This window comes from Chiloscyllium plagiosum, unplaced genomic scaffold (assembly GCF_037043375.1).
Source record: "Chiloscyllium plagiosum isolate Xiang-an unplaced genomic scaffold, Cpla_swu_hap1 HiC_scaffold_29, whole genome shotgun sequence".
Lineage (NCBI taxonomy): Eukaryota > Metazoa > Chordata > Chondrichthyes > Orectolobiformes > Hemiscylliidae > Chiloscyllium > Chiloscyllium plagiosum.
The window spans coordinates 9,472,053-9,499,311 of record NW_028270167.1 but is presented as its reverse complement, the minus strand read 5'-3'; the positions used below and the strand labels follow the sequence as shown (position 1 = coordinate 9,499,311).

The 27,259-nt window shown below is 43.0% G+C and overlaps 1 protein-coding gene across 2 annotated transcripts in view; it reads left to right on the top strand.

The window, feature by feature from the left end:
- bace1 (beta-secretase 1) overlaps positions 1-27,259 on the top strand; it is a 121,829-nt gene that overhangs the window by 76,634 nt on the left and 17,936 nt on the right. For both annotated transcript variants that reach the window (XR_006309361.2, XM_043676578.2), the window contains exons 4-7: positions 17,090-17,227; positions 21,062-21,196; positions 21,854-21,955; positions 26,339-26,488. Coding sequence is in view for 1 of the 2 variants with exons in the window: in XM_043676578.2 (XP_043532513.1) it covers positions 17,090-17,227; positions 21,062-21,196; positions 21,854-21,955; positions 26,339-26,488 (525 nt within the window). In the remaining variant the exon portion in view is untranslated. The remainder of the gene's footprint in view (positions 1-17,089; positions 17,228-21,061; positions 21,197-21,853; positions 21,956-26,338; positions 26,489-27,259) is intronic.

Genomic DNA, 27,259 nt, shown 5'->3' with positions numbered 1-27,259 from the left:
CAAGCTCAGGCCCCACCTAATGCAGGCATATGTGATATTATTGCACAGCAGGTTGGTTAGAAAAATATCTCTAGTTTAAGTTAAAAGCTTGAGGTCAATGCCCCAATATAATACTGGGGGAATGTTGCAGTCTACTTTTTCAATTTAAACTGAGGCTCTGTCAGTTCTCAGACGACTGTGAAAAATGTCAAGGCACTCTTTGCTAAAGGGGACTGACAAAGTTGACATGAAAAACATGTTTCCTCATGTGGAGCAATCGGCAATTTTTTTTAGGATAAAGGATAGCAGATTTAAAACAGGGATGAGGAGAAATCACTTCTCTCAAAGACTCATGAATCTGTGGGATTCACCACCCCGGAGCATGGTGGATACTGGAACATTGCAACATTTAAGGAGGGGATAGACAAGATGTTTAATGAGTAATGGGTTGAAGGGTTGTGGAGAGTGGACAGGAAAGTGGAACAGATGTTGAGATGAGATCAGCCATGATCGTATCCAATGGAAGAGTACATCTGAGGGGCTGAATGGCCTACTCTTGCTCCCAGTTTTTACATTCTGTGCTGAAGAAGAGCAGGGAAATGCTCTGAAATGTCCTGTCTGGAATTTATTCCTTAAGCAACATCACTAAAATATGTTATCTGGCCATTATCACAGGGCTGTTTGTTAGAGCTTGCAGTGTATTAAATGGCTCCCACATGTATTACCTTACACAGGACAAGGCTGGCCTTTGCTTTACCGTCTCATCTGAAATATAGTGCCTCCAACAATGTGACTCCTGTCAGCACTGCACCCACACTGTCAGCCTTGATTATGCAAAATCCAAAAGAAATGCAGGTGCTGTAAATCAGAAACAAAAACAGAAATTGCTGGAGAAGCTCAGCAAGTCTGGCAGCATCTGTGGAGAGAAATCAGAGTTAACGTTTTAGGTTAAGTGTCCCTTCATCAGAACTGGACTGAACTCAGCCTTGATGATGTGAACAGGTCTTTGGAATGGGATATGATTCAGAGTTGAAAGTGGTTGAGGTCTTCAGGTAGGGAAGAACGTGGTGGCTCAGTGGTTAGCACTGCTGCCTCATAGCACCAGGGTCCCAGGTTCGATTCCAGCCTCAGGCGACTGTCTGTGTGGGTTTCCTCCGGGTGCTCCAGTTTCCTCCCACAGTCCAAAGATGTGCAGGCCAGGTGAATTGGCCATGTTAAATTGCCATAGTGTTAGGTGTATTAGTCAGAGGGAAATGGGTCTGGGTGGGTTACTCTTCGGAGGGTCAGTGTGGACTGGTTGGGCCAAAGGGCCTGTTTCTAATCAAACAAACCAAAATAACTGGGGATCCAAAACCTAATCATGTCAGGCCATTCTTAATGAAAGTATGTGCATTTCAGATCGGGATAGGATCACGTTCTGGTCCCAAAGCCTGTCCAGGATGGATAGCCTGCTGCACATTTCTGTCCTGACCCACAACAGGAAGAAGAAGGATTTGATTGAAGTGCTGGGGAATAGATTTTCTGCTTCTTTAATAACATGCCACACAAGATCAGCAGCTTCAGAAATAGTGGAAAAGAAAATTAACAGAGAAACAAATTCTTTGAGCAAAGTTTTAATCTTTGATGCATAGAAGAAATATTTAAATAAACAAGATTGGATTCATGACTCATTCATAATTAATAACCTTTTGTGGGGATGTGAAAACAGTTAATCCCAGTTCCTAGGAATTAGTCGCTTCACTAATAAAATTATAGTAGGGTAATCTTCATTTATAGAAACCAAATCAAATTTCCCAGTCCTGTTACTTGAAGCAGAATGCAGGGATCAAATTGTGGAGAAGTGGATCTGGCTATCTTCCCCCGAACAATTGTTAGGCTTGCACTAAAAGTGTGTGTGTGTGTTTGTGTATATGTGTGTGTGCATGTGTATTGCAATCAGATGTTCTGAAACAGCAGCTGATGTTTCCTGATGTTACAAACCAGGGAAATCAAATGCCACTCATTAGGAGTGACCCACATTGACTTGAACATGTGAACAACAGCATGCGTTTCAGTCAGTTGGCTGATTGTATCACTCTTACTTCTCGCAAATATCAATCTTAACATTTGCCTGCTGTTGACATTTCTATTTGAATTGTCGTGTGTTCGTTTTCCTATAATGGTTACTTGGCTTCCTCTCTCTGGATTAAGAGGTGGAAAACAAATGAACATTGTTTATTTTTTTAACCCATTCTCCTTAAAGTAGGTGAAGTGCATTCAGAGACTCGAATTAACATGGGACCATGTTCATTGCCCTCACGCATTGAGGCAGATTGAGGAAGTCAAGAGGAAGTTAGCAAAAATAATATAGGCCTGAATGTTCCCTGTTCCAGCAGATGAGTCTGGTGTGATGGGGAAGAGGGCAAGGAAAATAGCCAGGAGCTGTTTCCCGACTCCTTGCCAGGCAACTTTCCCAGAAACAATAAAAACTACAGATGCTGGAATCTAAAGTAGACAAGCTGGAGGTTGGAAGAACACAGATATTGAACTCTGGATCTGAAGAAGGATTACACTCAAAACGCTGACTTCTCCACCACCTGATGCTGCCTGGCTTGCTGTGCTCTTCCAGCCTCCTGCTTGTCTACTCAGGCAAATTTCTCAGGACAGCCTGGGACTTGGATCTGATGCCTGCTGACTGGTGGTAGGCAGCCAATATACAATTTTAAGGCTCCAATTTGAGAAAGTTAGCAAGGCTCGTGGGCATTCTGCCAGTAGTAGAGCAGCACCTGCTCTATGGAGATGTCATCTTGGATGTAGGGGTGGGCCATCCAAGGCAGAAGGTTTCACTTAGAAAACATCAGTCTATTTGGCTTTCTAAAATGATGCCTCTCAAAATAGAGAGGCTGTCACATTCTCTGAGCTGCCTCAGAAGCACCAATTAGGAGGCAGCCTTCAGGAATCTAGTTTGGGAGGACGTGTGATGAAGATGCTTAATGAGGTATGAGGCATCAGTGACATGATTATGTGGAAAGAATTGGAAGGGATAGTGAGCAAATGTGAAAGTACGAAGCTGTAAATAAAAGACTTTTGCAGGACACAATGGACACAAAGAAAAGTACTGTGGGAAACTAAACAGAGTAAGACCCCACAGAAATTACTAATAGTCATGCCCAAAATAACTGCTGTGCATCCTACAGTACAACAGTGACTATATATCAAAAGCACTCCATTGGTGATAAAGCACTTTGTGCCATCTGGCAATTGTGAATGTTGCTATTCAAATACAAGGTTTTTCTTTCTTTTCTCCTTTCTGAGTGTTGAATGCTCAGCTATTGATTTATACCATTGTACTGGGATCACTGAATATGGCAGGAGCTGAGCCCAGTTTGGGAAGTATGGCCAATGGATAAGGAAGTGAGTTTTACAGATATCTATTATGTGCTAGATAAGCATTGGTATCAAATTTGAAGCCAAACCAGCAGAAAAGTAATGTTAACTTTGTAATAAGAAGACCAGAGAAATAGGATCGGGTGCAAGCCATTTGGCCCCTTGAGCTGACACTGCCATTCAGTGGGATCATGGCTGATCTGATATTCCTCATGTCCACTTTCCTGCCTTTCCCCATAACTCTTGATTCCTGTCCTGATCAAGAATTTATCCATCTGAGCCTTAAATATACGAGGAGTCTTCCCCCCCACAGCTCTGTGTGGCAAGGAGTTCCAAAGGCTCATAGCCATCTCAGGGACAAAATTCCTCCTCATCTCAGTCTTAAATTTATTCTGAGACCAAGCCCTCTGGTCCTAGTCTCTCCCATGAAGGGAAACATCCTCTCAGCATTGACCCTGTCAAGTCCCTCAAGTCTCCTGTGTCTGAATGTGATCATCTCTCATTCTTATAAACACCAGAGAGTAGGGTCCCAACCTCTTTAACCTTTGCTCACAAGACAATCCCTCCATACCAGGGATCATCTTAAATATCTCCAATGAAATAATATCTTCCTTTACATAAGGGAACCAAAACTGCTTATAGTACTCCAGATGTGATCTCACCAGCATCTTGTATAGTTGCAGTAAGACCTCCTTACTATTATACACCAACCCCCTTGAAACAACAGCCAGCATTCCATTAGCCTTCCCGATTACCTGCTGCACCTTGGTGCTAGCTTTCTGGCTTGGCTAGTGATGCCCACATCCCATAAATTAATAAATAAAAGTTCATGGGAGTATTAAAAAGCAAGATTTGGCACTTAGTCATATATAGTTATTAGGACAGGTGACTAATGTTTGGTTAGAGAGGAAGGAGTAATTGAAGGAGGACCGAGTGATGGAAGAGCATTCGGGTTTATGGAGGGACTTCCAGAGTTCAATGCCTAGCAGTTCTGCTGCGTTATGGTGAAGCAAAGGGAGAGGCTGAATAGGCTGGAGCTATTTTCTCTGGAGCTCAGTTGGAGGCTGAAGTGTGGCCTTTACAAAAGTTTATAAAATCATGAGGGGCACAGGTAGGGTGAACAGCCAAGGTCTTTTTTTCCCAGGATAGGGGAATCCACAACTCGACGACATAGGTTTAAAGTGAGAGAGGAAAGATATAAAAGGGACCTAAGGGGCAACATTTTCATGCAGAGGGTGGTGCATGTATGGAATGAGCTGCTAAAGGAAGTGGTGGAGGCTGGTACAATTACAACATTTAAAAGGTTCTGGATGGGTGTATGAAAAGGAAGGGTTTACAGGGCTATGGGCCAAATGTTGGTAAATGGGACTAGATTAATATAGGATGCCTAGTCAGCATGAATTAGTTGGACTGAAGTTTCCATGTTTCCATGCTCTATGACTCTGATTAAAATCAGGATTTGGAGATATTGTCCCCATGCGCTGAAACCAATATTGGACATGCTCACAAACATCCTATAGCTTTTCAGACATGTACTTGGGAACATTATCTTGTAGTGCATTCACTATTTTTAAGTGTATGGTCATATACTTTCTCCCCTTTTGGGGAATATTGATGGGATTCCAAGACTGATTATCAGCTATTGAACCACATCATGAATGTTCTTTCTGTAGCTAACAACCCCAGGTGTGGTTCTCGAACCCAGGGCTTCTCACTGAGATATAAGGACACTGACAATGTGCTGCAAAACATCCCACTGTGTTGGTTGTAACAGGCTAACTGAAGTGACAGGACCGCTCTGGAGAAAGAGGAGGCAATGTTGTTTTTAAAGCTAATAGTATCACCCTACGGAGGAAGTGAGAAATGATGGGATGACTGTGAAATAACTATTAATGTATCACCCAGCAATTCCATTCAACAAAGGCATTCCACCATGTTTCATTGGTTGGTAGGTTTGTATCTTTATATTTGAATGTGCAGAGTTGAAGCTAGCAATAGTAACACAATGAAAAGTTAAAGATTACCACCTATACTTAGTACAGAAGAAGTGATTAAATCAGTAAAGAGAATCCAATGTGCTTCAAATGTTAGATTTATAGGTATTATGGGCCAGTGTTGGCTTAATGGTACTCTCACTAGACTAGTACTCTAAAACCCCATGCTGCTTTTTTGGAAGATGAGTTCAAATCTCACCACAGCACATGGTGGAACTTTAATTCGATAACACATGGAATAAAAAAGCTAAGTTTGTGCCTGTTCCTGTAAAAACTAATGTCCTTTCTGAAAGAAAATCTGCCATCCTACTTCGTCTGGCCTAGATGTTGGTCTTAACTACTCTATGGGCAATAAACACTAGCCTAGCCAGCAAATCCTGTGAATTCACATCCTGTGAATTCTAAACAACAATCATTGAAATGTTAGCAGAAATGGAAGAAGCTAAATCTATTGTCATTAAGATACGATGAAGACAGACAAAATCCAATTTCTAGAGTAATGAAAGGAATAAATACAGTAGATACAGAAGAAGGTTTCTTGCTAAAGCAGCCGAGGAAGGCAGATTAGAAGCTAGAGAAGTTACAAGGGCAAGTTTAGGAGCATTGTATGCAACAAATGTGGACAAACAGCTCCCTCTAAACTGACAAATTCACGTGAATTATTATCCTTAGATTTTCTGCATTAGAATCAATATTTTACAATTTATGAACCACTTTCATGTAATGAAAGATAAGTTGTTGTATTGGGAAGATAGCTTAGTTGGACTTCTGACTCTGACATCTAGATAATTTTAGACTCTTAGTTGGTCAATAAAATAAATTTACTTGCTATAAAAGTTTGTTTTAAAAGCCATTATTCAATCAATGTCCGGTCATAACAATCACTCAAATTCTATTGGTTTTGATGATGGCTGATTACTCTTTCAAAGAGTAACTATTAGATGCTTAAAATGAACTTGTAGAGTAGACTCCTAGCTCAACATCAAAGAGAGAATTAAAGCATTATATAATTGCCAAAGAGATATTGGAGATGTTTATTCATGGTGGCAAACTGATATTAAACTTTCATCAGATTAGCTTTAAAATAGATGGAACCAGGAAAGTTGGATAAATGAAAATTGTTTTGTTTTTGTATTCATCATTTTCCATTTATCTAACACATTTAGTACAGTAAAACATCCCAACAATAGTTCATAAACAACATTTGACACTGGCACCTCATGGAGATAATGGGGCAGATGACCAAACGTGTTGGGTTTTCAGGAATGGGAGATAAAGAACTGGAAAGGGTAAGGGAAGGTGTATCAGAGTCTAAGTAAGTGAAAACCATGGCTGTCATCCATGGATCAGTACTGAGGATTCCCCATACCATTCTTCTAGGTGGGAGTCATCACTATGGTGTCCAAAGTGTTGCTGTTGGCAACTCTGGAGATATGGTCCTGATGTGCATTGTGTATTCACGTACAGTATCCTGGCTATGGTGTCTTCAAACCAACCCTTCAAGTACCCATCCCTACCCATTATATAGAAACATATTGCTGGTTGTGGAATAATGGTGTCAGAGCCAATGGTAATTGCTTGCAAACATCTTAAGTCCTGAGAGTAAGAGAATGAGGGAGAGAGAATAAAACAAACTGGGAGAGAGAGAGAGAATCCATCAGGTGCTGGGGGAAGATAGAGAAACTGAGGGCAAAAGATTGAGGACAGAAGAAACTAGATGAGAGAGAAATAAATTCCCACAGTGGAAAGTTCATTTCTAAGTTTTTATTTGTGCTATTGTGTAAGGTATTTTATTATCGGAGTAAGGTAGCTTTGTTCTTTTTCTCTGTGGACTATGCCTCATCTCACCCAGCTGGGCTTCAGTAGTAGTGCGTGGGAGTCAGTGAATTGAATTAGGTTTGGTTTTAGTTTTTATTATTTTTATAATTGGTTGTATATTGTGAAAAGTAATAAAATAGTATGGAATTGTATGAGCTGGGATTAATTTATCGATGATGTTCTGATTGAATCTGTGTGATTTTTTTCGGTGCTGCTCACTGAGATTGATCTGACAGAAACAAAGTTGACCTGAAACTCTCTGAGTGTACAATATGTGCCAGTCCCTCAAAGATCGCTGCAATGTCTGTTTGTATGCAGCGTATTGTTGCACTGCACGACTATCTCTGAATGCTGTGCAACCAATGCATGCATTCAGCTTGCTGGGAATGTTAGTTAGTTAGGCCAGAGTTGGAGCACCGTGTGCAGTCGGGTCTCTACAGTAGAGAGGGATGTGATTGCAGTAGAGAGGGTGCAGAGGAGATTAATGTTGCCTGGGCAAGAGTGATTTAGAAATGAGGTATAGGCTGAAGTTCCACCTGCTTCAGAGGTGTGTAATAACATCTTTGAATAGGTTGGTTAGATGAAAAAATAGGCTGGCTTGTGTATCCTTCAAACCTGAAAAACTGAGGTGGTCCTGATTGAGGTGTATAAAGTTATAAGGAGCTGGGACAGGGTCGATAGGGAAAAAGATCTCTTATTAGTAGATGGATTAATAAACCCAGGGATCAATTTTAAGGTAAGGAGCAGGCGTTTTAGGGGAGATTTGAGGTTTTCTTTAACCCAGAGGATGGTGTGTATCTGGAACTCAATGTCTACAGGGGTGATAGAGACAATTAAGAGTATTGAGATTAGTACTTGTAAGGTGACAACATACAAGGGCACAGACCAAGTCCTGGGAAATAGGATTAGAATAAATAGATATTTGGTGACTACTGTAGATACAATGGGCCGAAAGGCCTTTTCCATACTGTGAAAACTCTGTGTGACCCTAACATTGTTTAAAACCAGTTATTATTTCAATGTTACTTATCCATTAATTTTTCCATTATTTTGGTCCTTTATTTAATCTATACATTATTCAAACGTCTAAGGATGTGCAAGTTAGGTTGATTGACCACGCTAAATTGCACAGTGTTCAGGATTATGTAGGTTAGGTGGATTAGCCATGGGAGAGTGTGGGGTTACACAGATAGGGTAAAGGGGTGGGCCTGGATCAGACACTCTTCAGCGTATCAGTGTGGACTCAATGGGACAAATGGCCTGCTTCTACACTGTAGGGATTCTATGATTCTGTGAAAACACCATTTCCTTGTCGGCTTCCAACACTGATATTCTCCCTCTCTTCTGCCTGAAATCTTCTCTCTGTCACTTCCGTTTGAAGTCTATTTTGTCTTAAGATATAATCTACCAGCCTCTCTATTTGTAATTACTTCCAACAAATTTCCGTGTTCATTAACCCTCGAGGGTGCTTCATCCTTTGTTTCTTTACCTGTTGAACTGATCCTTTCCATTCTCTTCCCAGATTTCAAAGCTGTTTAACAAGTTAGTCTCTTCTTTCTGTATAACAACCTCATCACATGTCCATTTAAAGCTACAAGTCACTTCTTAAATTGTTTATGTAGCTTTCTGGTTAGTTCTAGTTAGCAACTGTCTCTTCTGCTGCTAATCAGAAAGATGCATAAACTGAAGAACAGTGGCTATGTTGCACAAAAGAAATTTGCAATATACTACATAATTCCATTAAATTGGAGATGTAGAATTTTCATGCTGATGAAGAGTCACCAACCTCGAAATGTTATCTGCTTTTTTCACAAATGCTGCCAGATCTGCTGAGTTTCTCCAGCAATTTCTGTTCTTAGTTCAGATCTCCAGCATCCACAGTGATTTGTTTTATTTTAGTGTTTAACTCACTGTCAGATCTCTTCCACCTCAGAGAGGTTCTGCTCCTCTCTCTGACAGGATTTCCAGTCTAGCCTTTCTGCTTGCTCGCCATCGTTACTTTCGTTTTCTCTCCTAGTATTTGACAAAGTCTTTGCCAAAATTCGTTTCCACAGCCATATCTCATTCCTCAGTAACTGTCCCCAGCTCAGACTCACCCCACGTGGATTCTGACTGAAGTTTCATCCTTTGCATTTTGAGTCCACGAGGGATCTCAGGTATCTCGATGATGTACAGCACTCCTCAGACAGCTGCTCTCGCTGCATCCTGAGATCCACACTCAGTGTCATGTATCGCCATAAGCATCCTCTTGACCTCTGTCTCCATCAGCAGCGCCACATACTGGCTCAGAGCTGACCTACACCCCCTAGTTCCACCACATCCTCCAGCTCATTGGATTTCTACCAAGGAACTTTAACTCTTCAATTCAGCCAAGCTGGCACAACCCTCAGGAAGGAGGAGAAAGTGAGGACTGCTGATGCCGGAGAGTCAAGAGATGAAAAGGGTGGCACGGGAAAAGCACAGCAGGTCAGGCAGCATCCAAAGAGCAGGAGAGTCAACGTTTCAGGTATAAGCCTTCATCAGGAATGTGTTTGGGTATGAACGTCGACTCACCTGCTCCTTGGATGCTGCCTAATCTGCTGTGCTTTTCCAGCACCACACATTTCAACACTAGAACAACCTCATCCCACTGAAACATGGTTTCCCCTCCACTTCCCTCTGACTCCATCCGAGCAAGTTCTGAGGAAGGGTCACTGGACCCGAAACGTTAACTCTGATTTCCATAGCCTCACGGATGCTGCCAGACCTGCTGAGCTTTTCCAGCAATTGCTGTTTTTGCTTTCTATTCACCTTGTTCAGGCCCCTTCGTAATGTCATAAACATCTATCAGGCTGCACCACCCTCCGCTCCACTTCCACCTCAACCTTTTCTTCTACAAAGAAAACAACTTGAGCTTATCCAGCTTCTCTTCATCTCTGAAAAGCTCCATCCCAGACAACATCCTGGTGAATTTGCTTTGTAACCCCCCCCACCCCAGTGCAATTGCATTCTTTGGTAGCACTTTCCAAATCTTCACCTCTACCAAGGACAGCACACCCATGGGAACGCTACAATTTGCAAATTGCTCTCCAACTCACACACCATCCTATTTTGGAACTATTTTGCTGTTCCATCATTTTGACTGGGTCAAAATCCTGGAACTCCCTGGTGTATTTTCCCTGTACAGTGGTCCAAGAAGGAACCTCACCACCCATTTCTCAATGGCACTTGTGGGTGGGCAACAATTACTGGCCTTCCAAGTAACATCCACATCCCGTAAATGAATAAATAAAACCTTTGAATGAAAGAAACTTCACAAAACAATATTGGTGGAAATTTTCAGTGAACCCATAGAATTGGAATCTGAAGTTCACGTTTAAGCTGACTTGGAATTCTGCCATGGTAACCTTCAATGTTACAGATATTTATTTGAAAGCTCCAATCAAACCGTGAATAAAGCATGCAGGTAAACTGTTGTTGTTTGCATAATTTCATGATGCTTCAACCATTCTCCCGAGTTGTTTACAGTGAAAAAATAATAATTGTACAGTTATGTTAACATTTCAGTAAGAGTCATGCAGGAGTTTTCTTTCTTTGTTTCAAGTTAGAAGGAAAATGTATTATGGTCTCAGACCAGACAACCACATTTAAGTTAAATGTGGGTAATAGACAAACTGTGGTTGATTTTTACATAGAATCCTACAGTGTAGAAGCAGGCGATTCAGCCCACAGCAACCCTCCAAAGAGCATCCCACCCAAAGCCTTACCATAAGGCTGCATTTCCCACGACCAATCCACCTAACCTGCACATCTTTGGACTGGGAGGAAGCCCACACAGACACAGGGAGAATATGCAAACTCCACACAGCCAGTCGCCCAAGGGTGGAATTGAATCCAAGTCCCTGGTTCTGTGAGGCAGCAGTGCTTACCACTGAGACACCATGCCATCCTGCACAGTTGAGCACTTCACAGAGTACATTAGATCGCAGTGTAGTCAAAAGCTTGTATTTTTCATCAACTCCCTCAACCTCATGCAGTCATGAAACTGTGGTTCTCCAAATCTCATTTAACCTGTACAAGATATTCCAATTCTCATCTGTCAAAGACCTACCTTTGGAGCTACCTCCCTGGGATCAGAACATGGTGGTACAATGGCTAGCACTCCTGCCTCACAGCGCCAGGGACCTGAGTTTGATTCCAGCCTTCAGTTGTCCTGAGTCTGAACTGCACAAAGTTGGTAAGCTGCTCTTCTTCCTAAGCCCCAACTTCGCAAGATCCAGTAACTTCTCAATAGCTGAGCTGAGCACTGCACTTCTCTGCAAAGAGCCTGCTCCTTACCCCCTCTCTTTTTCCAACCACTCCGTGGATCCTGAACCCTTCTTCAGCGACCTTTGAACTGTTTTGTATGACCCTTTGAAAACTTGGCCAAAGTTCCCATTTGTTTCCGGGTAGGCTTGAATTGAGTAGAGAATGGAATTCAGATGCAGCAAAGCCTTGGAGCTGCGTGTTCCCTGAATGTTACAATGTTCACAGCTTTATAGCTTACACAGTATAAATACATACAACAATAACAGAACTTAACCACATGTGACAGACTTGTCTTTCCTGGTTAGTCTGTTATGTTTGATCAGTTATGTACATTGGTCATTAGTCCTGCAGAAAGATTGGAATTTATTTAGATGTGTTGGCTAAAAGCATTTTAAATTACATTTACAATATTTAAAATTAAACATGATCAAATACAATTATCTCCTTCATTCGTCTGTGTGGGATAGAGATTGAGGACGGAGAGACCGTGAGGGATGATAATTTTTGATGAATGAGAAAGCAATACTGAAACCAACATTCTCTGAAGGCTTAAACCATGTGGTAGTAGAGCTCAAAAGGATGCAGTGTGAGGAATGATGCCTCAAATGGGCTTTTCTTATAGTGTGCTTTCTTGAATTCTGATCAATTGCTCTCTATGATGGAGAGACAAGGTAGAGAATTAGAATTCCTACTGTGTGGAAACAGGCCCTTCAGCCCAACAGCCCTCTGAAGAGTAACCCACCCAGATCCATTCCCCTATATTTACCCCTGACTAATGCACCTAGCTTACACATCCTTGAACACAATGGGCAATTTAGCATGACCAATTCACCTAACCTGCACATCCTTGGACTGTGGGAGGAAACCCTCACAGATACAGGGAGAATGTGCAAACTCCACACAGACAGTTACCCAAGGCTGGAATTGAACCCATACCCCTGGCACTGTGAGGCAACAGTACTAACCACTAAGCCACCGTGTCACCCTTGGGAGGCTGTAGAGATCTACAGCCTAGTGTTCAGACAGATTTGGGGGTCCTTGTCCATGAATCACAGCAAGATGAAAGCAAAGCAAATAACTCAGAAAGCACATTAGCCTTGACGTAAATAGACGTAAAAGTGTCAGGAGGTAAAAGTGTAGAGAAGTCTTACTGCAGTTATGTTGAGGTTTGGTATGTCTACCTTTGGGCTAACATGGACAGTTTTGGTCTCCTTACCTGAGGAAAACTGTCCTGGTTTTGTGGGGTTGCGTTGGTGGTGAAGTGGAGGAGATGAGGGGTGCAACAAAAGTTCAATAAAATGATTCCTGCATTATCTTATTGAGTAGAATGGACCGAAACTTGGTGGAGTTTAGAAATCATAAGAAATCTCATTTAAATGGGTAGCATTACTGCATGATCTGGTAGGGTAGATGCTGGCTAAGAAGTCTAAAATAGGGGTCTCGCTTTCAGAATAAGGGCTCAGCCCTTTAGGATTGAAATGGGGAAACATTTTTTCATGCAGAAGTTGAGAGTCTTTGGAATGCTCTCCTGCAGAGAGAGATGATTGCGTGATTATTGTGTATGTTTATAGTCATGCCAGGTGTTGATTAACTCAGTTGGCTGGATGGCTGGTGCACAATAAGGTGTAATATCAACACTATATGTTCATGTAGGGCCCTGGGCAGTGTTGCAGAACAGAGAGACCTAGGGGTTCAGGTACATAATTCTTTGAAGTTTGCGTCACAGGTAGGCAGGGTGGTTAAGTAGATGTTTAGCAACCTTGCCTTCATTGCTCAGTCCTTTGGAACGTCATGTTGACGTTGTACAGGATGTTCTGGAGTATTGTGTGCAGTTCTGGTCACACTACTGTGGCAAGGATATTATTAAATTAGAAAGGATTTCAAAATGATTTACCAGTTTGTTGCCAGGAATGGAGGGTTTGAGTTATAAAAAAACATTGGGTAGGCTGAGACTTCTTTCACTGGAGCATAGGATGTTGAGGGGTGACCTTATAGAGGTTTATAAAACCATGAGGGGTATAGATTAGGTGAATAGCAAGGTGGGGGAGTTCAAAGCTAGGGGGCATATTTTTAAGGTGAGTGGAGAAAATTTTTAAAAAGACATGATGGGCAACTTTTTTTACACAGAGTGATTCATGTGTGGAATGAACTACTAGAGGAAACGATGGATGCAAGTACAGTTACAAAGTTTAAAAGATATTTGGATAACTCCATGAATAGGAAAGGTTTAGAGGAATATGGGCAGTGTGTGGGCAGGTGGGACTGGTTTAGTTTGAGGACTTGGACTGAATGGTCTGTTTCCATGCTGTATGACTTTATGATTTTAAGTCCTGTATTGGCTGAGGTCATCACGGAGGTCCCGCCTTCTTGACCTCACCTGAAGTATAGTGACCCTCAGGTTAAACTCCCCACCAGTCATCTCTTTCTAATGAGAGTATGGTGCTCTGAGACTATGGTTACTTTACTAGACAGCAGTGAAGCCTTTGACAAGGTCCCTCATGGTAGACTGGTACAAAAGGTGAAGTCATATGGTATCAGGTGTAAGCTGGCAAGCTGGTTACAGAACTGGCTTGGTCATATGAGACAAAGGGTAGTGGTAGAAAGATGCTTTTCAGAAGGGCTGTGACTAGTGGTGTTCCACAGGGATCAGTGTTGGGACTTCTGCTGTTCATGATCTACATAAATGATTTGGAGGAAAACATAGCTGGTCTAATTACTAAGTTTTTGGACGATACAAAGACTGCTGGAGTTGCAGATAATGAGGAGGATTGTCAGAGGATGCAGCAGGATATAGATCAGTTGGAGGCATGGGCAGAAAAATGGCAGATGGAATTTAATCTGGACACGTATGAGGTGATAGGCTTTGGAAGGTCAAATACAGGTGGAAATTATACAGTGAATGGCAGAACCCTTCAGAGTATTGATATGCAGAGGGATCTGGGTGTGCATGCCCACAGATCACTGAAGGTGGCAACACAGGTAGATAAGGTAGTAAAAAAGGCCAATGGCATGCTTGCCTTCATCGGAAAGGGCTTTGAGTATAAGGATAGCCAAGTTATGCTGCAGCTGTATAGAACTTTAGTTAAGCCACACTAGGAATATTGCGTACAGTTCAGGCCATCGCGCTACCAGAAGAATGTGGATGCTTTGGAGACAGTACAGAAAAGGTTTACCAGGATGTTGCCTGGTATGGGGGATTTTAGTTCTGAAGGAAGATTGGACAGACTGGGTTTGTTTTCACTGGAGTGCAGGAGGTTGAGGGATGACCTGATAGAAGTTTATAAGATTGTGAATGGCATGGATAGAATGGAAAGTATGAGGCTTTTTTTCCAGAGTGCAAGGGTCAATTACTAGGGGACACAGGTTCAAGGTGCGTGGGGGGAATGTTTAAAAGAGATGTGTGAGACAAGTTTTTCACACAAAGGGTGGTGAATGCCTGGAACTCGCTGCCAGAGGAGGTGGTGGAGGCACACACAATAAGCAGCATTCATGAGCAAATACATGAATAGGAAGGGAACAGAGGGGTATGGATCCCGTAATGAAGACACTTTTAATATGAAGGGCAAAATGTGTCAACGCAGGCTTGGAGGGCGAAGGGCCTGTTCTTGTGCTGTATTATTCTTTGTTCTAGACCTTGTATTCATGACATTGGTAGAATTTTGGGAACCACAAGTTGTGGGGATGTGACAGAAAGTGAAGCAGTGGAAGGTCAACCAGAATTTTACAAGACAATAGTGCAACCACAAACAGACCATGCAAGCTGCTATTTCCTAGATCCTTACATATGGCCACTCACTCCCTGTTGTAACATTTCCTCAATATCAAAATGATTGAAGCCAAGAGGTATAGATCCGGCACCTTACATTCAGTTTGTACCCCATATACATTTTGTTTGAGTTATGAGGAGAGGCTGGATAGACTGAGACTTCTTTCCCTGGAGAGTATGAGGCTGAGGGGTGACTTTGTAGAGGTTTATAAAGTGATGATGGGCATGGATAGGATGAATAGTTAAGGTCTTTCTCCCAGGGTAGAGAAGTCTAAAACTTGAGGGCAACAGTTTAAGGCGCGAGGGGAAAGATGTAAAGGGGACCTGAGGGGTAACATTTTCACTGAGAGGGTGGTTCATATAAGGAACCAGCTGTGAGAGGAAGTGGTAGAGGTGGGTACAATTACAACATTTTAAAAGACATTTGGATAGGTACATGGATAGGAAAGGTTTAGAGGGATATGAGCCATATGCAGGTAAATGGGACTAGTTCAATTTAGGAAACCTAGTCAGCATGGATATGCTGGGCTGAAGGGCCTGTTTCCACACTGTATGATTCTTGGACTCTATACTGGAGGGTTGAAATTCCCAGGCTGGGCTTTTGTCTGTGATCTTTTAATATTGATAGTAACTCATTCATCTTGAATACTTTCCCTGTCACCCTTTTGACATCAAGGTGAGTTTGCACATCTTGGACAATTTCTGCGCAACTTTGTGCCCCAAATTTGCAACGTAGCTGAGATAGGTGATTCTAAACAGGTCAATGCAATCAGATTAAAGACTGCATGACATATAGCACAGGAAAGAAGCTGAATCTGCATTACCTACATTGATATTTTATATCATTTCCAAATTTGGTACATTATTGTTGGTTTTGGAGATTAAATTCCTCCTCTATGATTTTCATGAGATTATTGTATTTTACGGTTTTGGTACTATTTCTTACAAATGTCTAGTGTTACTACAGCTGTTCTAGAATGTGTTATTCCCTTCAGAGGAGTCCTTATTACTGTTTGAAAATTCTCTGCGCAGGTACTGGGATGCAATACTTTGTCTCATGAGACAGTGATCTTATATACCTGCTCCCAAAAACTTCTTCATTTAAAAAGGCAACACTTTTACTGAGACTAGAAATGGGTAGCAAAATTCCCAAACCTGATCAAATCCACTAGCCAGCCTCAGCTCTAATCCAATGCAGAGTTAGAAAATACATTGAAAAATAAACATTTTGATAAACGTTTCCCAAAATCTGACAGACAGGAAGCTGTGCTCTCATATATCCACATATCCACAATTCATGTTCCTACTGTTGCTTTCTTTTAGGTTTAACCCAGCGAACATTCCTATCTTTCCACTGATCCTTTTTTGTGCTAATCTCCTCATATCTTACAGGCACAGAGAAACCAATGAATCTTTGCTTGTTTAGAGCTGTTTTGGTCCAAAGATGTGCAGGTTAGGTGGTCGGCCATGCTAAATTGCCCATCGCGTCCAGGGAAATGCAGGTTGGGCCAATTAGCCTTGGGAAATGCAAGGTTACAAGGATTGAGTGGGGGTGTGGGTCTTGGAGAGTTGATATGGACTCGATGGGCTGAATGGCCTGCTTTCATACTGTAGGGATTCTATGGAAATGAAGTTTAGTTGCTGATGCCAACCTGGTCTAGTCTCAATGAATGATATAATGTCTTAGAGGGTTTCGTGGCCCGTTCCTATCTCCATTTATACACTCCTGTCACAGTTTGGGAAGTTTTAATTGTCATTTATGATCACTTTGCACAGTGTAAAGCGGATTTTGGCTTCAATGAATTTACTTTTAAAGGAGGAATGGCTTCAGTGTTGAGTTGCTCTCTGACTGGGTCTTACTCCATTAATATCTCCACAGCCTGACGAAACCCTGGAGCCGTTCTTTGACTCGCTGGTGAAGCAGACTCAGGTGCCCAACATCTTCTCACTGCAGCTTTGCGGAACAGGCTTCTCTTTGAATGACTCAGAATCTGCATCGTCTGTGGGAGGGAGCATGGTGAGTGCAGCAAACTCCAGCCCCACCCACCCTTGAACCCAACCCAACCTACGCACCTTTTGTGTTCAGACCCAACTGGCAGTTAAATGCCTCAGGGGTCCACTGTTCTGTGAACATGTATAACCTTCCTTATTCCTCCAGGCACAGCCTAAGCTTAGAAAACAGAAGATGCTGTTGGATGCTGGAAATTTGAAATAAAGACAAAAACATCAGGAGCACTTGGAGGGGATGGTAGCGTAGTGCTGATTAATATCACAGGAAGAATAATGTAGAGGGCTCGGGCACTCACTCTGGGGATATGAATTCAAGATTAGAGTGGCGCTGGAAAAGCACAGCAGGTCAGGCAGCATCCGAGAAGCAGGAAAATCGACATTTCAGGCAAAAGCCCTTCATCAGGAAACTTCAGGATATGAGTTCAAGTCTGACGAAGGTGGCTGGCGGAATTTAAATTGAATACATAAATCTGGAATTGACCACTAGTCTCGGTAATTGTGACCATGAAACTACCACTGATTGTTGTAAAAACCCACCTGCTTCATCGTTGCCCTTTAAGGAAAAAAAACTGCAGATGCTGGAATCCAAAGTAGACAGGCAGGAGGCTGGAAGAACACAGCAAGCCAGGCAGCATCAGGAGGTGGAGAAGTCGACGTCTTGGGTGTAACCCTTCTTCAGGACTGGGGGTGGGTGTGGGGGGAGCTGCAGATAAAGGGGGTGCCGGGGGAAGGGTGCTAAAGTGGGATGGGTGAAGACAGGTAGAGGGTACGACCTGGTTGGTCAATGGGAGGAATGAATCCGGTTAGCGACAGGGTGCAGTGGAAGGGAGGGGGAGGGGCTGAGAAGGGAGTTGGAGGATGGGAAGGGAGGTTATTTGAAGTTGGAGAACTCAGTGTTGACTCCTCTGGGCTGTAGGTTGCCCAGGCGGAAAATGAGGTGTTCCTCCAATCTGCAGTCTGGTTCATTGTGGCAATGGAGGATCCCAAGGATGGTCATGTTGGAAAGGGGTGGGAATGGGAATTGAAATGGGCAGTGATCGGGAAGTCCAGTTGGCTCCTGTGGGCCCAGCTGCGATGCTCAGCAAAAAATTACCTAAGTTAAAGTTTGGTCCCTGCAACCGGAACAGGTGTACATCCAGAGAGCCCTCCACCCTACCACCTCCATTCCCCATTCAACTGGTCTAACCCACACCCTATACAAACACAATAAAGACAGAGTTCCCCCTGTCCTCACCTACCACCCCACCAGTCTCTGCATCCAATGTATCATCCTTAAACAGTTCCGCCCACTCCAACTAGATCCCACCACCAAGAACATCTTCCCCTCCCCACCCCTCTCAGCCTTCCGCAAGGTGGTTACCTTCGATAGTCCTCGGCTCGTGCCACTTTCCCCACCAACCCCCTTCCCCTGAACCCACCAGTACCCTCTCCTGCAAATGGAAAACATGTAAAACCTGCCAGTACCCCACCCACCTCAGCTCCATCCAAACCCCAGACAGTCCTTCCAGGTGAGACAGAAGTTCACCTGCCTCTCTTCCAAAATTGTTTACTGCATCAGATGCTCCCTATGTGGTCTTCTCTACATTGGGGAGACTGAGCATAAATTTAGGGAACAGCTCACCAAGCATTGCAGTTAGGCCCACAGGGGCTGACCGGACCTCCCAATCACCGCCCATTTCAATTCCCTTTCTGACATGACCATCCTTGGCCTCCTCCATTGCCACAATGAACCACACCGCAATTTGGAGGAACAACACCTCATCTTCCACCTGGGCAGCCTACAGCCCAGAGGACTCAACATTGAGTTCTCCACTTTCAAATAACCTCCCTTCCCCATCCCCTGACTCCCTTCCCCTCCCTTCTACTGCGCCCTGTCACCAACTGGATTCATTCCTCCCATTGACCAACCAGGTTGTACCCCCTACCTGTCTTCACCTATCCAACTTCACCACCCTGCCTCCGCCACCCCCTTTGTCTGCGGCTCCTCCCATGCCCACCCCCAGTCCTGAAGAAGGGTTACACACAAAACGTCGACTTCTCCACCTCCTGATGCTGCCTGGCTTGCTGTGTTCTTCCAGCCTCCTGCCTCTCTTTACCTAGTCCGGTTTACATGTAACTCCAAACCCACATTAACCTGATTGGCTCTTATCTACCCCCTGAAATGGCTGAGTGAGCCGCTCAGTTCAGGGGTAATTAGGGATGGATAATAAATGCTGACCCTACGATGTCCAGCCCCCATGACGTAATAAAGAAATAAAAACCTTAACAGGTCAGGCAGCTTCTGTGGAGTGAGAAAGGTTATTGGCCTGAAATATTAATTCTGTTTTTCTCTGCAAATGCTGCCAGACCTGTTGAACATTTTCAGCATTTTTTTATTTTTATAACTGCCTGGATTTCCTTGATAAGATATGGTCTTGTCATTGAAGAAATTGCTAAAACAAAACTTGAAAAACAGTCAAGATACTGGAAACAGAAACATCTGCAGGTCTCATACTTCGTGACAAGAATATTTGTGCCTCTATATGTGTCAAATTCCATAAGGTAATGTGAGTGAGGCCTTCACCTGATAATGTGTGTTGCGGATGTCAGCACACAACTCTGCTTTGTAGCTCAGAAAGGAAAAGAAAATTGCAGTTAACTCAAACTGAAATCCATTACCATCTCTCAGAAAAAGGTAGATTATAATTCTAGCCCTCTGTTACTGTCTTTGTCTGCTAGTTTCTATAAGACAGATACCATTGCTTGGAAAGAGAGTGCTGGAGGACAAGAGGAGATTGCGTTAAACGAGCTTTCAAGTGAAGTCATCAAACTGCTACAGTCCATAGGGCTGCTATCTCATTAGAGACAAACTACTGGCAGTGGTTTACCCTGAGGGTCACCGTTCCTCAGGCAAAGCAGGGAGGTTGAGAAGGAGAGTTCTTTATGTTAACCTCAGCAAACCTATACTGCTCAGTAAGAGAAACCAGCTATTCAGCCACCTTAGCTTATCATTGATACATATCAGATTCTGCCAGGGTTTGACAAGGGAAATACCGACAGTCTGGACCACTTGCCTGGAAAGTCTAGACTTTGGGTCTCAGGAAAATAGAGGGTGAGGCATTTCAGGCTGAGATAAGAAGAGATTCCGTTCACTCAATCATTGGTTAAATTCAAGGCTGAGGAATATGGATTTTTGAGTTTTACAGAAATCAAAGTTTACAGAGATCAGATGGGAAAGTGGACTTGCGTAGCAGATTAACCATGATCACATTAAATAGCGGAGCAGGCTCAAGGGGAACGAGGGTCAGCACCTGCTGCTATTTCTGATGGTATTTCATCTCCTAAAGAAGGTGACAGCAACTGGGGTATGACTTCACTGATGACAGCTGCTTTCAGGTGCCTTATTCAGTTTAACTGTGAGTTGACCACGGGTTGGAGGGAGGTTGTTATCTTCCTCACCAGGTCTCTGTGCTAACTGGAGACCAAGGTTTGAAACCTTAATTTCTCCCATTACACGGACAAAGGAAAGCTGATTTTTACTCTCTTCTCTGCAACTTTGATTGATATCAGCTAACCCAGTATCCAGAGCAGGAATGGAAATAAAGACCATTTAGTTTGCACGGATTAGATGGTGTTAAGATACAGAGCGGCCAAGATCTGATGGAAAGGCAGAACATGATTGAGGAGCCAGATTGACCTACAATTGTTCTTATAAATCAATTCTGATCAGTTTCTGAACCATCTGAGGAACAAGGATTCCTAAATAGCTACAAGTAATATTTGCAGATATGTTTAAGTAGTAAGTGTTGGTTAGGGACAGCTTTACACAATGCTCTTAACCATTTCTTCCATCATGTTGTAGATAATTGGTGGCATTGACTCTTCCCTTTATCTGGGCAACATCTGGTTTACGCCAATCAGGAAGGAGTGGTATTACGAGGTCATTATAGTGAAGATTGAGATCAATGGACAGGACCTGAACCTGGACTGTAAGGAGGTGAGATAGACCGACAGAGTGAAGCACATGACCCACACACTGAAGCAAGCCCAGTGTGAAGTGCACTGTAATCACATTGTGAATTGGAACTTATTCTCACTAGAGTATGATGTATTTGTGATTTAATGACAGGGACTGAACAGCATCCATGGGTGGAACCTTGTCCAGGGGTCAGGTGTCTCTTCTGCTACCTAAGAAGGCAGTGAGGAAATATGCTGCCTCTGTTTTTTCTGAAGGTCTGCCAAACCCCAGACCAATAAGGCAGTGGCAAGGCCAGGAGCAAGCCCTTCACTGCAATCAGCACCCCACGGGCAGAAGTCACGCTTAGCAAGACTTAGTTTGTGGCCAGCAGATGTTTCCCTCAGCAGCACCCTTGGGGAGGACACTTACTGAAGTCCCAGGATCTCAGGGTGACCCAGACCCCAGGTCAGTATTGGGGGATGAGGCTGCATTTCAGGCCCATCATCATCCTGACCAATTAAGCGCCTTTCTGCCTCCAGCATCTCACTAACAGAAGCAGAGCGAGCAGGTACCGTCTTATTTACCACCCTCACTGCTGCTTGTGTTTCCAGAACAGCTCACTTATGTACAACTGCATAACCCCCATTATGTGTTTGCCTTGAAAATGAATTCCATTTCATGTTTGATTTTCTCCAGTATAACTACGACAAGAGCATCGTGGACAGTGGGACTACAAACCTTCGGCTGCCCAAGAAGGTGTTCCAAGCTGCAGTGAAATCTATCAAAGCTGCGTCTTCTGTTAAGTATTGTTTCGTAAAATGAAGGAAAGATGATGCAATTTTTGAAAGACCCTTATTGCTCTCCATTCCTCCTCCTCAAGGAAGGTATATTTAGATTTATAACCGTGAAGTCAGTCATTTGTAGTGCTAGAGGAAATGGGTGTGACTGATTGGATAGCACAGGCATCATGGGCCAAATGGCCTCATTTCTTCAAAGGCACATACAGGTGAATGATGCTGCAGCGGGTCATTTTACAGATCTGGGTTAAATTGCAGAGTGAGATGATTCTTTAACCAAGCAACAAAGGAAATACTATAATTGGCCCCATTTTGGAGGTGATGTCAGAGTCAGTTGGTGCACAGAAGAAGGCTTGACATGGAGCAACCCAGCCAGCCCCATCGAAGCCCGTGGGCTTGCAGATTTATTTCCATTGAGTACGCAAAACATTTCCCTTTTGAAATTATTGATCACTTCCACATCCACCACACTTGTGAACACTGAGTTTCAGATCAATAAGTATAAGCTGTTCCAAAAACATTCTCCTCCTGCAACTCTTCCCAAAACCTTAAAGCTGTGACCCCCTAGTCCCTCTACGATCAGGTCATGAGAGCAGCTTCTCCTTTTTCTACCTCGTTCAAACCTGTCATAATCTTGTTCATTCTCAATCAAATGTCCCCTGAGTATCCTCTGCTGCTGTCACCACATTTGATCATCATACAGTAGGGATGGTACGGTGGCTCAGTGGTTAGCACTTCTGCCTCACAGTGCCAGGGATCTGGGTTTGATTCTACCCTCGGACAACTGTCTGTATGGAGTTTGCACATTCTCTCTGTGTCTGTGTGGGTTCCCTCCGGGTCCTGCAGTTTCCTCTCACAATCCAAAGATGTGTAGGTTAGGTGGATTGGTCATGCTAGATTGCCCTGTAGTGTGCAGGCTGTGTGGATTCGCTACGGGAAATGCAGGAATAGGAAAGGGGACAGGATTTGGGTGGGATCCCTCCAGGATTTGGAGGGTCATTGTGGAGTTGATGGGCTGAATGGCCTGCTTCCACAGTATAGGAATTCTGTGACTTCTCTCAAGTTGATTTTGACATGTGGTGATTCTCAAAATTGATTACGTTCACTCAAGATTCAGATTCTAGTGAATGAAGAGCAGCACTTGGGTGAGATGTGATGTGTATATACATTTAAGGGGGCATGCCTTAAACTGCTGTCAATCACAGTTACCACTGATCCAAGATATGATGTACTAGTCCCCTGTCTTGTAGTCAGTCTGAAAGCAGCAGTGGCAGAGATTGCATGTACAGTGCATAGTCTCTAGCTCAGTTCACTGAGTGCTGCAATTATGTTGAAAAGAAGATGTATGTAACAAGACATAGGAGGGCATCAGCCCCCATGGAACTGAACACCCATTTATCAGCACTTGTAGGAACAATGGAGAAAAGTAAATGCCCATTAAATCTTCCCACTGATGACAATGCAACAAATTATCAGAACAGATGGCAGCTTTCAGATGAGCCATTAATACAAAATTCAATCTGGCCTTTTTTTTTTGAAAAAAGGTCACTGCACAGTTTCCTGGAGAGCAGGGAAGTTCTCTCCAGTGAATTGGCCAATATTGGTCTCAATACCAATATCACAAAGAGAGAGAGAGCAATGGCCATAATCACATAGCTATTTCTGGAAGTTTGCTATGTTTCCTATCCTGTAACAGTGACTAAACTTTACACAGTACATCATTGGCTATAAAAACACTTTGGAACTACCTTAGGTTGTGAGAAATGCTGTAAAAATATAAGTTTTTTGTTGCTTTCATTAGCTGCAGATCAAATAATTTCCTGCAATGGGAAACTGTGCAGCAAATTCTATTTTTGGGCAGAATTTGAGACCGTTAGGAATTATTTTTTGAAGTACCATCTTGAGTACAGTGATGAATCCCAAACGCAATGGGCTTGAAGTCACAGACTCTCATTCTGACAAATATTTTTGATGGATTGTCTGTTTAGCTGTCAGAAAATCAGCTCATGGCATCAGGGAATATCTCGGTGTACTGAGAACTCTCCATCCTTTCAGGCTTTGGTTCATCTTTACAGTTTAAGGTTGATTCTATTATTAGAAACTAAAAAGTAACTTCTGAGCAAATGAACGAAACCATCCTGAAATCAGGGAACAAGAAAGAGGCCAAACTTAGAGTCATAGAGTTCTACAGCATGGAGACAGGCCCTTTGGCCCTAAGTGGTCCATGCCGGCCAAAATGTCCATCAACGCTAACTCCATTTCCCTGCACGTGGCCCAAATCCTTCTAAACCTTTCCCAACCATGTATTTGTCCAAATGCCTTTTAAATATTGTTAATGTACCCACCTCAACCACTTCCATTGACAGCTTATTCCATATGCGCACCACCCTCTGTGTAAAAATGTTGCCCCTCAGGTTCCCTTTTATTGTTTCCTCTCTTACCTTTATACTGATGCCCTCTAGTCCCCAATTCCCCAACCCTGGGAAAAAAAAAACTTGTAGCTGATTCTGAACTAGAAGTGCCAGCCTAATCACAAAGTCCTCACATATGGACTAAACTATGTCGGTGAATGAGCAGTACCCCAGGGTAAAATTCCTCATTTTGTAAGAACAATAATGGGCTTCATGCAGACTCCATGAATGTTAGTAAATTAGCTAAAGGTGATGTTAGAAGGGCTGCATAAATATGAGCGGACCTCTTCTCAAAATGCGCAATGGTTTTGGAGCAGTATTCATCAAACCAGTAGACGATGGAGGAGGTCAAGCAAAAACACTGCCCAAGTTTGACCTCACCAGCATAGCTACTGAGAATCAGCTGAAGACCATCATTCAATGAGTGTATAATATTCTCAAAGGGCTTGACAAGGTGGACATGGGAAGGATGTTTCCTGTCGTGGGTCAGTCCAGAACAGTGTGGTGTGGGGTGGCAGTTATGAAGTGAGGAGGTTTACACTTTCAGGACAGGGATGAGGAGAATTATTTTCTCTCAGAAGGCTATGCAATTATGGAATGTAAAAAATTCATTCATGGGTTGTGAGTGTTGCTGGCTGACTGTAATAGCCCTTGAGAAGGTGTTGGTGAGCTGCTTTTTTGAACTGCTGCGTCCATGTGCTGTACATAGACTTATAATGCCAATAGGGAGGAGAAGCTTATGTTTGATGACATTGTTAATAGAGAAGAGCATTCCAAGCATTAAAGTCTCTCTGAAGGAAGGATTTCCTCCCCGTCTGTGTCTTAAATGAGAGACCCCGGGGTCTTAGTTTCCTCCATGAGGAACGCTGGTCTCAAACATCAAATGACTGACATTTATGGAACCTGGGTTTTCAGTCTTGATGGAAGCATCCAGGAAGTGACTTCACAGGAACTGTTTCAGGAGGAGAAACTCACAAAGGCTCCTCCAAACATGCCTTCCAAAGCGGTGACCTCTTCCACCTGGAGGGACTAGGTTGGCAGATGCATGGAACTGTACAGGTCCCCCTCAAGTCACACACCACCCAGAGTTGGAACAATATTGCTGTCACTTTACTGTCATTGGATAAATATCTTGGAACTCCCTTTCCAACAGCACTCAGACATTCCCCTTCTCTCCCTTCATGGATTGCAGAATGTCAAGATGGCGGCTCACTACCATCTTCTCACGGACAGTTGGGGATGGATAATAAATGCTGGCCCAGCCAGCGACAGCCACATCCTGTAAACAAATAAAAATAAACGACAGTCTTGGACAGTGCTTGTAATAAAAGACAAAAGAAGTATATGTTAAAGTGGGACTGATTAAGGAAGTTCCTCTTCATACTCAAAGGTGATGGCCTAATGGTATTATGACTGAACTACCAGTCTCAATAATGTTCTGGGGACCTGGTTCAAATTCTGCCATGGCAGATGTTGGAATTTGAATTCAATAGAAATCTGGTTTCCTTCCCTGATGTGGCCAACATATGACTCCAGACGCACAGTGATGCAGTTGACTCTTAACTGCTTTCTGAGTAATTAGGGATGGGCAATAAATACTGGCCTAGCTAGCAATGCCCTCATACTGTGAATGAATAAAAAAACACAGAGCCATGAATATCTGCAAGGGTCTCTCCTGAGCATGGAATCAGAGATACTCTACAGTTGGGGCACGATTATAAGTACTTTATAGATATCTTGAGCCAAGTGGCGATCTTCATTGTCTAGCTCTTGAGAATTGACCATGGTCAGACTCCCATGTGCCTTAATAACTTAATATATGTAACACACAAATGCATGTTTAAATGATAAATAACACTATTTCGAAACATGTACAACATCTGCTCTTTATTGAGGGCATCTGGGACAATGAAATATTCATGATCCTCATTGTTACCTTCATGGTTTTTAACTTTTTTTTCCTCTTTTGACAGACAGAGAAATTCCCGGATGGTTTTTGGTTGGGTGAGCAGCTGGTTTGCTGGCAGATTGGCACCACGCCCTGGCATATCTTCCCGACAATATCACTCTACCTCATGGGGGAGGCCACTAATCAATCTTTCCAAATCACTATCCTACCACAAGTAAGTGCATGCAAGCTGGGTTTACCCCTCGCAATTCTAACATTCAATGGACTTAATTTTTCTCTAATACTGCTGAAAAATGACACATTTTGTCGAAGTCTTTCGTCTTACACTCATCAGGCACTTTTCAATAATACCAATGGTGTTTCCCTTAAATTGCTATTCTTGTGAATTGTCCTGAGTGCAAGACACAATACTCAAGTTCTGTACTCTAAACTTACTGTTATCTTAGATAATTTATTCACTTAGGTCAAATTCAGTGCAAACCAGATAGATCTTCTGTGTGAGAATTTTGGTTGTGAACTCTATGTTTGGGCCAAATTAACAAATTCATTAAAACTAACAACCTAAAACCCTCTCATGTAGCCACAAATGGCTGGGGAGGGTTATAAGACCATAAGACATAGGAGTGGAAGTCAGGCCATTTGGCCCATCGAGTCCACTCTGCCTTTTAATTATGGCTGATGGGCATTTCAATACCACTTATGCACATTCTCCCCATAGCCCGTAATTCCTTGCAAGATCAAGAATTTATCGATCTCTGCCTTGAAGACATTTAATGTCCTTGCCTCCACTGCATCCTGTGGCAATGAATCCCACAGGCCCACTATTCTCTGACTGAAGACATATCTCCTCATTTTCGTCCTAAATTGATCCCCCTCTAATTCTAAGACTATGCCCACGGGTCCTAGTCTCCTGCCTAACAGAAACAACTTCCTAGCGACCACCTAAGCCATGCATTATCTTGTAAGTTTCTATTAGATCTCCCCT